The 11,147-nt window shown below is 54.2% G+C and overlaps 1 protein-coding gene across 1 annotated transcript; it reads left to right on the top strand.

Moving 5' to 3' along the window:
- The first annotated feature begins 589 nt into the window (after positions 1 to 589).
- Positions 590 to 9,905, top strand: Opn4 (opsin 4). Its single transcript, XM_041663087.1, has 10 exons — positions 590 to 730; positions 1,612 to 1,757; positions 3,390 to 3,523; positions 3,849 to 4,052; positions 4,623 to 4,794; positions 5,105 to 5,260; positions 6,123 to 6,230; positions 7,001 to 7,181; positions 7,900 to 8,016; positions 9,785 to 9,905. Exons 1-10 carry the CDS (start codon positions 590 to 592, stop codon positions 9,821 to 9,823), a joined length of 1,398 nt encoding a protein of 465 aa, XP_041519021.1. The 3' UTR covers positions 9,824 to 9,905.
- The last annotated feature ends 1,242 nt before the right edge of the window (positions 9,906 to 11,147 follow it).

Genomic DNA, 11,147 nt, shown 5'->3' with positions numbered 1-11,147 from the left:
AGCACCCCCCCCCCTAAATACCACTTCTTGTCCCTGACAAGAAGATGACATTAGAGAATCTTTCTCCATGCAGGGAGTATGAAGATGCCATAGACTTGCATAGGTTTTCCTCCCCAGTGACCACCATGACCCCCAGAACAAACAGGACCATTCTTCACGAGTTCTAGGAAGAAAGGGAGTGCAAGGACAAAGCCTCCTGCCCAGTGTCCAGGGACTGAGCCTGCCAGTGTCCCTATGCACATGCACATATACACACATGGCCATGCCACCACCATCAGAGCCTTGCGGGACTCATCAGGGACCCACTTCTGAGACTACCAGACCAGGGAGTCACTGAGCATGCGTAGTCCCCTTCTTCCCTACTTAAAAGTGTGGAGGGATTCTGCCACTGCACGCTCACTCCTTTGCGCTTCATCGGAGATTGAGCAGTCGATAGCCAGAGAGCAGCTCCAAGCTGGATCTACGCCCACCAGGCAGGAGAACAGGCAGCCGCTGGACCAGGCTTCAGTACTGAGGATGGAGTAGAGCTGGAACTCTGCGGACCAGTCCCGGAGCTGTCCATGCCCTTAACTTCTCTGAGAGTCTCACCATGGACTCTCCTTCAGGGCCCAGAGTCCCACCAGGCTTAACGCAGGATCCCAGCTTTACAGCCAGCACTGTCCTGCACAGCCATTGGAACAGCACTCAGATTGTCTCCACAAAAGCCCAGCTTCTGTCTGTGAGTCCCACGGTAAGTTCGGGGAGCGTGTGTGTGTGTGTGTGTGTGTGTGTGTGTGTGTGTGTGCGTGTGTGTGCAGAGACGCCAGTTCCCAGCCCTGCCTCCCACACTCACTTTGACAGGAGAGAGAAAAGGTCTGAACTTAGATAAAAAGACCTGGGGTATCACTGAACTTCTCTGAGCTTTCCCTACAAATTGGCTCAGAAAAGAAAGTGTGGGCGATGTCTTCATCTGCAGAGATGGTGGAAGGACCAGAAAGGCAGGCACTGGTGACATCTATTCTTTCTAGATGCCCTGTGGAAGTTTACAGGAAGGAGGCACGCCCAGACTTTGGATTTGTTCAGGCCCGAGTGGGATATTGGTCAGGACAAAGAGCAGACCATTCCCTCTCCCTGGGAGATATTCTTCTCAGTCCCCATATACTAACCTCCCAGGACAAGGCCCTCTTAGCAGGGACCACTGAGGAGCCTAAGTTTTCTTTCTAGTGGAAAGTTTTTCTCCCTCTTTGTCAGGCTTCAATGTCAATACTCAGTTATGTTACAGGGGTTTCAAGTCCTCTCTTGAGGCTTGCGATGGGGTGTCTGTCCCTACACTGGGAGGGCAGTGCCCAGGAGCAGGCTGTACTCAAGGTCACCCGAGCCATGTCCCTGCTCTGCAGGCCCCCATCTGTCTTGCCAACTGCCAGCAGGTGACCTAAGCTTGCATTTAGGAGCCCAGCACCTGCACGCATATGGGGGCTTGGGGTTAAATTTTGGAAGACCTGGACTTTCTCCTATGGCTTGGTAATAGTTTTTTTTACCTGGACCTGAGTTTTCCCCCTTGCCTTATTAGGAACTTACTCTTCCTTGCCAGGGGCGTCTGTAGGTGATGCCTTCCTTTTTCTCTCTTCACAGGCATCTGGACCTGAGGCTGCTGCCTGGGTCCCCTTCCCCACAGTCGATGTCCCAGACCATGCTCACTATACCCTGGGTACGGTGATCCTGCTGGTGGGGCTCACAGGGACGCTGGGCAATCTCACAGTCATCTACACCTTCTGCAGGTGCCTGGTTGGTGGGGCTGGGTCAAGGGCACTGTGTGTATCTAGCCATGCAGACAGGGCAGAATACAAGGGCAAAGGATCACCTGGCTCTGTCCAGGGCACCTTAGGTTGGGCAGAGAAGCAAGGACCATGCCTTCTATCATAGCAGGTCTAGGTGTCAACTTTCAAGCTGATGAAAATGGGAAAAAATAGCAGGGAACCTTGAAAAACACACACATGCCCACTGGGCTTCAGGTGTACCATGAGGCAGGAAGGTACTCCAGGACCTTCAGGTCCCTGTTTATTCTACCCTGCTCCAAGTTCACCTCTGTCATCCTCTGCTCCCAGAGGAATCCTCCCTCGGCCTTGAAAAACTTCCCGGGACACCAGGATCCTCTAACTCCCAGCATCCAGTCCTAGTAGTCACCCTTGCACTCCTCCCCTCTGTCCTGCTGGTTAAAGCAGGCAGGCTAGAAAGTTAATACAGACCTCAGACTCCATCGCTGACCAGTGGAAGGACTCAGCCAGCCATTTGTTCTCCCTGAGCCCCCATGTCTTCTCTGCAACACAGAACCATGGCTTCCCCATCACTGTGGTTCCTCCTGTTTGTGCATTGATTGGAAAACGAATCCTGGCTTTGCAATTTCCTGAGCTGTGATGGGGACCAAATCCTTAGTACTCTCCTCTGGAAAAGGGGACCATCATGTCTCCCTGAGGAGCAAATCTGAAAATGAGTTGTGCTAGAGGAGGGTTGTGAAGGTGTCTGTCCCATGGAGGAGGGTTGTGAAGGTATCTGTCCCATGGAGGAGGGTTGTGAAGGTGTATGTCCCATGGAGGAGGGTTGTGAAGGTATCTGTCCCATGGAGGAGGGTTGTGAATATGTCTGCCCCATGGAGGAGGGTTGTGAAGGTGTCTGTTCCATGGAGGAGGGTTGTGAAGGTGTCTGTCCCATGGAGGAGGGTTGTGAAGGTGTCTGTCCCATGGAGGAGGGTTGTGAAGGTATCTGCCCCATGGAGGAGGGTTGTGAAGGTATCTGTCCCTTGGTCAGAGTCATAGGTCTTGGGCTCTTTGCCACCTCAAGAGTGAACAGTGAAGAAGCAGGCTGAGCAGGGTAGGGCCAAACTGGGCAGCAGAAGGAGGAAGAGGAGAAAGAAGGAAAAAGGGAAGAAGAGAAGGAGGAGGCACAAGAAGATAGTAAGAAGGTATCAGAGCAAGTGGGAGGGGTAGCCAGAGGACACTGTTGGGAGACTGGGGCCAGAGGATTGTCCAAGGAGACAGAGGGAGTCACACAGAGGGAATAATCCTGAGGGTGAGAAGAAAGGGGTGTGACCGAGAGCCAGCCTCCTGGGCTGCACCGCTGTTTCTGGAGACAGTGTTCCTCACTCCACTCTGAGGGACTGGCCGTGGAAGGTCTCTTAGTCCATATTACTGGTGAGACCTGCTGGACTGAGAGACATGCCTGTGGCCCAAGAGCCGGTGTCTTTTAATGTGTGGGGGGTTGTATGTGCGTGCACAACATGGTTGTGTCCCCATGGACATTTAGCATATTAGCATGAGTGTGCATGCATATGCATGAATAGCTGAGGGTGAGGGAAGACCCTCATAGCTCCAGAGGGACTGCGAAGCATACCCTGCTCTCCTCTGACCTCACAGGAGCAGAGGCCTGCGGACACCTGCAAACATGTTCATTATCAACCTCGCCGTCAGCGACTTCTTCATGTCGTTCACGCAGGCCCCGGTCTTCTTCGCCAGCAGCCTCTATAAGAAGTGGCTCTTTGGGGAGACAGGTAGACACTCGGGTTTCCCTTTTGTTTTGCTTTTGCAATAGGGAGAAAGGGGTCTTAACAGGGAGATGCCACGGCAGTGGAAGGTGGCACAGGAGAGGTGGTTTGCTCTTGCTGGGCACAGCGGGCAGCACACTGAATTCTGTGACTGAGTGAACAGGAAAATGGGATTCTGGTCTTGATATCCCTGCTAGCCTGGCCAGATGTAGCAAGCCAGCAGGGTGGAAATGGCTCAGTCCTGTATTGTGGGAGGCAGGGAAGGAGCTGAGTTTGTTCCATCCTTTGGGAATTTCTTCCCAGGGCCTTAAGGAAGTGGGTCTACCCACAGGTTGCGAGTTCTATGCCTTCTGTGGGGCTGTCTTTGGCATCACTTCCATGATCACCCTGACAGCCATAGCCCTGGACCGCTATCTGGTGATCACACGTCCACTGGCCTCCATTGGGATGGGATCCAAAAGACGGACAGCCCTTGTCTTGCTGGGTGTCTGGCTCTATGCTCTGGCTTGGAGCCTGCCGCCCTTCTTCGGCTGGAGTAAGTGGGCTGGTGCTAGTGGGGTGAGGGGCAGATGGCCTGAGAGAGGAAGTTTAAAGGAAGTTTGGGTTGGCCAACCGGCAGAGGGCCTCATGGATCACTAAGTCTTCAGTCAGGTGGGAATTCAGGGGCACCTGCCATCATTGGGGGAAGCTCAGAGTGCTTTATCAGGGACTAAGGGATCAGTCAGGGAGCCTGTCACCAAATATGGGAACTAGTGGGTGGGGACAGGGATACATGTTTTGTGCTGGCTTTGTAGTGAGTCGGACCAGCCAGAGGCCTCAGCAGGCAGGACAAATAGCAAGGCTTTGGCCCTGAGGATCATAACCCTGGACCCACAGAGGGGCTAGCTCCAGTCAATGCTAGCCTGGTGTCCCCGCTAGAATCAACGTGGGAGTCTCTCCTCACATCTCTCAACTGCCTCTGGCTTTCTCAGTTCTGGGCAGGGTAGGCCTATGGCTGGGGCCAGCTTGTATTTAGGAACCCCAGGCTCCACATTTGAAGCCCCTACCGAACAAGGCGCCTTGAGCAGCAGCACAGCGAAGGCTGAGCCTCTGCCCTGGCTCCCAGGTGCCTATGTGCCTGAGGGGCTGCTGACGTCCTGCTCCTGGGACTACATGACCTTCACACCCCGGGTGCGTGCCTACACGATGCTGCTCTTCTGCTTCGTGTTCTTCCTCCCCCTGCTCGTCATCATCTGCTGCTACATCTCCATCTTCAGGGCCATCCGGGAAACAGGCCGGTGAGTGTGCTGTTCGGAGCTGGACCACAGACAGTTGGGTCCCCCCATAAGAACGTACTCAGATGCGGGTGGATTAAGACCAGTGAACTCCCGTGCTTGTGGGATGAGGGCACCTAGGAAAGTCTCCAGGGACAATATCCCCTGAGGAGGGCTCAAAGACCTCAGTCCTGGCAGCAGGAGGGCCGCTGAGGCTCAGAGAAAGGACCTTCTGGAAGTCAGAGCTGCCTGTGTAGGAAAGGACGGCCCCTCCTATATGTCCCCAGTAGCTGTGACCCTGGCACTTGCTACAACCAAGATGCAACCTCCCTAGGGCCTGTGAGGGCTGCGGCGAGTCCCCTCGACGGCGGCGGCAGTGGCGTCGACTGCAGAGTGAGTGGAAGATGGCCAAGGTGGCACTGATTGTCATCCTCCTCTTCGTGCTCTCCTGGGCTCCCTACTCTACTGTGGCCCTGGTGGCCTTTGCTGGGTGAGCAGGAGCCATAGCACCAGTCTCAGGGATTAGGGCACAGGTCCAGGTAGCCTCTCCCTCTAGCCTGACTCAAACCAGCCACCCTGACACCCTAGGTCTAGCTTGACAGTCTTACACTCCCCAAGTGACACACCTCTCCCCATGAGGTTTATCCAGTTCCTGGAAGCCTTGGGGATATATTGAGGGAGCCCTGGCTAAACACTTTCCGTCTCCTTGGGAACATGCAGATATTTCTGAGGTTCAGGTTTCTCCTTATCCCGAGCCATGGGTGCACAATCAGAGCTGCTGCTACTTAAGAATGGACCGCTAAAGAGGTTCTTTCTAGTACCTTCTGTGGCTTGAGTGCAGTAACCATGGCACCTTCAGCAGGACGGGCATGGGCTAGATTTCCAGAGCACTTTGTGAGGATGAGATTATCTGGGTACCAATCTTCTTGAGTAGTAACAATGCAGTCTCCTTCAGGGGCCTACCAGAAGTTTCCCTAGGACATCCAAGGGGACAGTGTACAAGATGGGGTGAGGGTTTAGCAGCATTTCTGCATGAGAGGATCTGAAGACCAGGGACAATTGAGTGACATAGAGAGGTATTGTGGACTCCACAGATTCTAAGGGACAGTGGGACCCAGCCACTGCTGGTGTGCCGTATCTTCTTCCCAGAACCTCACCCTCCACCATCTTTAGCTTCCTTCCTACCCACCTTAAGCCAGAATCCTCATTAGCACTGCCAGTCTCTCACATGGGGCTGGTTTGGCTATGTTGGTTTAGGCTGGATGGCATGGTTCAGTCTGGGCCTGAGCAGAGTCAGCCACGGAGACAAGGGCGAGTCTGAATTAGGGGACCCCACACCTTCTCTGTCCTAGGTACTCGCACATCCTGACGCCCTACATGAGCTCAGTGCCAGCTGTCATCGCCAAGGCTTCTGCCATCCACAATCCCATTGTGTATGCCATCACTCACCCCAAGTACAGGTGAGGCCCCCTCCGGCCTCCAGGTCCACCTAGGGGCATGGACGGCCTGAGCCTACAGAAGGTAGAGGTTATCTGTCTCTCTGATTTCTTATATGTGTATCAGTTGGGGAGGGGGTTACGAACATCTTGGTGCAGCTAGCGCCGCTGCAAAGGGTCTGCAGCATGCTTCCCTCTTTTCCCCCATATATTACAAGCTATCAATGGCTACCTACGTGGAAGCCATTTCTAACTACAGAGCTAGGTCATAAGGCAGCCAGGGCAGACCCATTAGCAGTACTTCCTATGCAAAGGCGAGCTCCCAGGCTGTGACATCCTGCAAAGACCCCAGCAGGGCACGCTTGCTTCCACCAAGGTCCCCGGCAGCACGCTGAGGTAATGAGGTTCCAACCCCACTAAGAATGACAGCAAAGCACTGCCGTGGGCCCTCAGAGTTGTTTTCAGTCTGGTGATGTCAAACCTCAGTCCATCCAGCCCATAGTACTTAGGTGTATCCATGGCGCCCATTCCCGAGATGTGGCCTAGGGCAACCATGTTAGGATTTGAGGGGACGTCTGGTTGGTTGAACCCAGTACCCAAGGCTCTCCTTCTGTGCCCACCACTCCCTGGTTCTTTTGTTAATCCCACCAACCCTGGGCGTGCATGAGTCGCTTTCACCTTGCTGTCTGTCTATCCCCATTACCAGCATCTGTCTGTCCATTACCTGTATCAGTGTGTCCTTTCCTTTTCCCATTCATGACCCTTGGCTCTAACAAGCTACGTGACTCCTGCAGGGCAGCCATTGCCCAGCACCTGCCCTGCCTTGGCGTGCTTCTTGGAGTGCCAGGCCAGCGCAGCCACCCCTCCCTTAGCTACCGCTCTACCCATCGCTCCACACTGAGCAGCCAATCCTCTGACCTCAGCTGGATCTCTGGACGGAAGCGGCAAGAGTCACTGGGTTCTGAGAGTGAGGTGGTAAGGATGCTGGGCCCTCATCGGCTGGGACCTCACCTTTCCTTTTCCTACCAGACCACATATTAGACTGGGGGACACGTCACCTCTTCTAACCTCTGGTACAGCACCCTCTGTTTCAACCAGGAATACCCAGAGAAGAGATGGGCGGTCAGAAGTCACCCAGCAGTAGTCCAGTCTAAACATGGGCTTTCTAAGTCACCTCTTTCCCCTTGGCAAGAGCTGACGCAGGGTCCTGGTTCCTTAGCACTAAACCACCACCTTACAGGAGGTGTGAAGAGCTACATGGTGCAGGAAACGGGGAAGTACTAGCCTGGGATCAGACCTGGCTTCAGGCCCTGATCTACCCCATCCTCACTGTGTGATCTGAGAGCCAGCGTGGCTGGACTGCCCAGCTGTCTTCCACTGCTTTATCCTTGAGGCCTTCTGTTAAATGCAGAGCTTCCTGGGCTCTCTAAGCCATTAGTAGAAAATGGGGAGTCTGTCTTATTTGGTAACAGAGGCCTTGACTCTCATGAAGGCCACCTATCTATATACACACATGCTTAAGCAGGCAAACACTGCCAACACCAGTATGTTCTTTCCTGGGCTTTGGTGACAACTTTGCAAATGATGTCATGGGTCCCCTTCAATGAACGCTGGTGCTGGAGCAGCAGGAGGTGTGAGCATGCTCTAAATAAGTTGTCCCTCTCACCTCAAAGTTGCTCTCCCACCTCCCCAGGGCTGGCCAGACACAGAAGCAGCGGCAGTGTGGGAGGCTGGCCAGCACACAAGTGGAAAATCTTTCTGCAGTCAAGACCTGGAAGATGGAGAAGCCAGGGCTCCTTCTGGCCTCCAGGTACCTGTCAGTCTGTGAAGGGGTAGGGAGCCAGGCCAGGTAGCCTATGAAGTGGCCAGAAAGGTAGGCTTGCGGTGTGACCAGGACTCTCAGAATCACCCCCTTCCCATACATCCCTGCTTTGCCTTACCCACTTGGAGGGCTCTGTGATTCCCAGACATCCCTAGCAGGGCCTGAGCGTGGTCTATTACTGGGGGAGCATCCGCATGTGACTGCGTGACCATGTGTGCATGACGTGCGGTTGGCTGTGTTGTGCCATGACAGGTGGAGAGTTATAATCATATGTGCTCATGAAGACATGCCGTCTGCGTCAGAGAACGACTCATGCATGTGTGGACTGAGTTCCTGGCATATGCTGCCTGTCACTGCGATGCCTCTGTGTTGTATGGGCGATGAGGTGTAGATGGCATCCACCTTTCTGGATGATGCTGATGCTGGACATACCCAGGGGAGGGGTCTGCAAGCTGTGTCAGTGCTCACTGCCAATGCCCCGAGCTCACCATGTCACCCAGAACACTTGTAGCTATAAAAAGTAGGCCAGCTGTCAGCCCCAGTGCCTATGGAAGGGAATGCTGATGGTGTTAGAGAAGGCCGTATTTTGGAACACTGGAAATGCCATGAGCACAGGCGCCCAGGCAGGCCCTCCCCCTCAGCTGGCAGCTCCCCTACCCTCACCGTAGCCCCTATCAGCTGCTAGGTATTCTGGGCTTCCTTAGCCACTCCGGGATCACAGGCTTCTCTGGTCTTCTGTCCTTATGCTGTTTCCCTATGAATAGCCTGCCGCTGCCTCTGCAATAGGGGAGTTCCTGCCCCCTACGTTGTATCCCAGGCACTATGCACAACCACAGAGGCCAGAGTCAAAGCCTGGTAGTGGCCTATGAAGATCAGGAAATGGCTGAAGACAATAGCTCTCCTGGATAGAGGCAGGACCATGGGGAGGGGCTTTTAGCACTGAGGGTCAGCCATCAACCGTTGCCAAACACAAGTGATAAACACTGACATCAAGTCACAAGCACACAGAGGTAACTCCCTGGGTTTCCCTGGGGGAAGGGGCTGAGCTGTCCGTGCGAACATCCTAAGTGAGTACAGTGGAGTGCAGGAGAAGGAACTTGGTGTCCTGCAACAGTGTGTGTGTGTTTGAGGGAGACAGAGACAGACAGAGAGACTGACTTTGGGAGTATTCAGAGAGACCCTGGGGACAACATTGGGGATGTAGAAAGGAAGAGGGGCAGGTGGTAGGAGTGGTTAACTGTGTAGGGGTCTCCAGACCCTGGAGAACAAGGATCCAGAAAGGTGATTTAATCACCTTTGCAGTATGGCCGAGGCTCATCTGATGTGCCCCCAGGGAGGTTTTGGTGGGCACAGTAAGCCTGTGAGGTGTACTTCCTGAGGAAGCTGGTGCTACAAGGTAGGAAGAGGATGAGTGATTTAGAGCAGCAAGGATAAAGGGGGGGCGGGGTGCCAGCCCTCACACATGTGCGGGATTGCAGAAAAAAGATGAACTGGAGAGGGGGCATAAAAGTTTGAACTTCAGGCATCTATGAGCCTGAGGATATCCCAGGGGTTACCCTGCAAACATCCTAAGATTTTGCTGGCTCCTTCTTTTAGATGTAGTCCTTGAGAAGGTTCACTCGCGACCTTGACCACAGCCTGGCCCTTCTACACAGTTGCCTTCACCTGTTGGTGTTCTCAGATGTGAAGAGGGATTGGAAGGCTGCCCCTGTGAGACACTCCTAGAGACAAACAGATGTGTATTGTTTATTTTCAGACCAAGAGACAGCTCCCCAGCCTGGACCTCAGGATGTAGGATGCCCACCGGCCCTCCCTTCCTTCTGCTACGTGCCGAGCCCCATCACCTCCCCACCACATGCACAGACCCTGGATTATCCCCCAAGCCAGGAAGCTTTGGAGGTGTCACTGTCTCCTGTGCCACACTGGACTCAGCTCCGGCCCCTTCCCACACCATAAAATTCCTGCTCCAAAGCGTGGTCCTGCCTCCTCAGTGCAGCTGGCACACCTGGGCTCTGCCCGAAGCATGGACCGAGGCTCTCTCTCCTGCTTCACTTCCGGCAGCCTCCGCCTCTCCTTAGACACTGTATGCTGTGATTGTCCAGGCGATGACAGTAGCGATGGCACCAGGGAACACGACGTTTATTTATGAGCTGAGCATCTTGGCTAGCCTTTGTGACCAGGCCGGACATCTCACCGGTTCAGAAAGTTCAGCCTGGCGTCCCCTGTTGCCAGTAGTCAAAAGTTGAACATATACTTTCTTGGCACACCTGAAACACTTCACCCCTAGCTCTCCCATAGCATGTCACACTGTGGTCCACACTCACACATACAGGGGCACTGGCAGGCACATCGGTACCTATCTGTATGTACACTGAATACAGGTATGCATACCCTGCCCTTCATGATCGTTTTGTGTCAGTGATCTAAGTTCCTTCCAGATGTGGATCTGACAGAGCACAGGAAAATAAAAAGCAGGGTTTCTTGTGGTAAACATGTCTATTGGTGCTTCCGTGGAGAAGAGACGAGGCCTGGTCTCCTTGCCTCCAGCAACTTCCTTTTCTGTTCCCTAAGGACTCTCACTCCTGAAAATCCATTTCAGCCTGGAGGGGAGCAAATTAGAGGAGGGATAAAGGCCAGTTTAGCCCATCCCCTCCTCCCCAGGGAGGTGTGGAGCTCTGCCCAGCCCATGAGTGCCAGCTGCTCTCCAACTGGCTTTGGGTCTCCCAGGGGAGGTAGAGGGAGGCTGGCCTTCCCCTTCAAAAGCATCTTCCCAGCCCACTCCCTTACCCAGAAGCAAGCCATCAGGCAGTGCCAGAGTCCAGAGAAAGAGCCTTCAGCTCCAGGTACAGCCTTACTGGGCCTCCAGCTCCAGGGTCAGCCTCTCTGGGGCTCCAGGTCCAGGGTCAGCCTCTCTGGGGCTCCAGGTCCAGTGTCAGCCTCTCTGGGGTTCAGGTCCAGAGTCAGCCTCTCTGGGGCTCAGGTCCAAAGTCAGCCTCACTGGGGCTCCAGTCAAGGGTAAGCCTTGTTGGGGCTCCAAGTTAAAAGTCAATCTTTCTTGGGGCTCCAGGGTCAGCCTCACTGGGGCTCTAGGTCCAGGGTCAGCCCTTTCTTTATGGTTA

Source organism: Microtus oregoni, unplaced genomic scaffold, assembly GCF_018167655.1.
Source record: "Microtus oregoni isolate MIOR12 unplaced genomic scaffold, Mior012 000013F_ref0000133, whole genome shotgun sequence".
NCBI classification, from domain to species: Eukaryota; Metazoa; Chordata; class Mammalia; order Rodentia; family Cricetidae; genus Microtus; species Microtus oregoni.
This window is presented reverse-complemented; position numbering and strand designations above follow the sequence as displayed.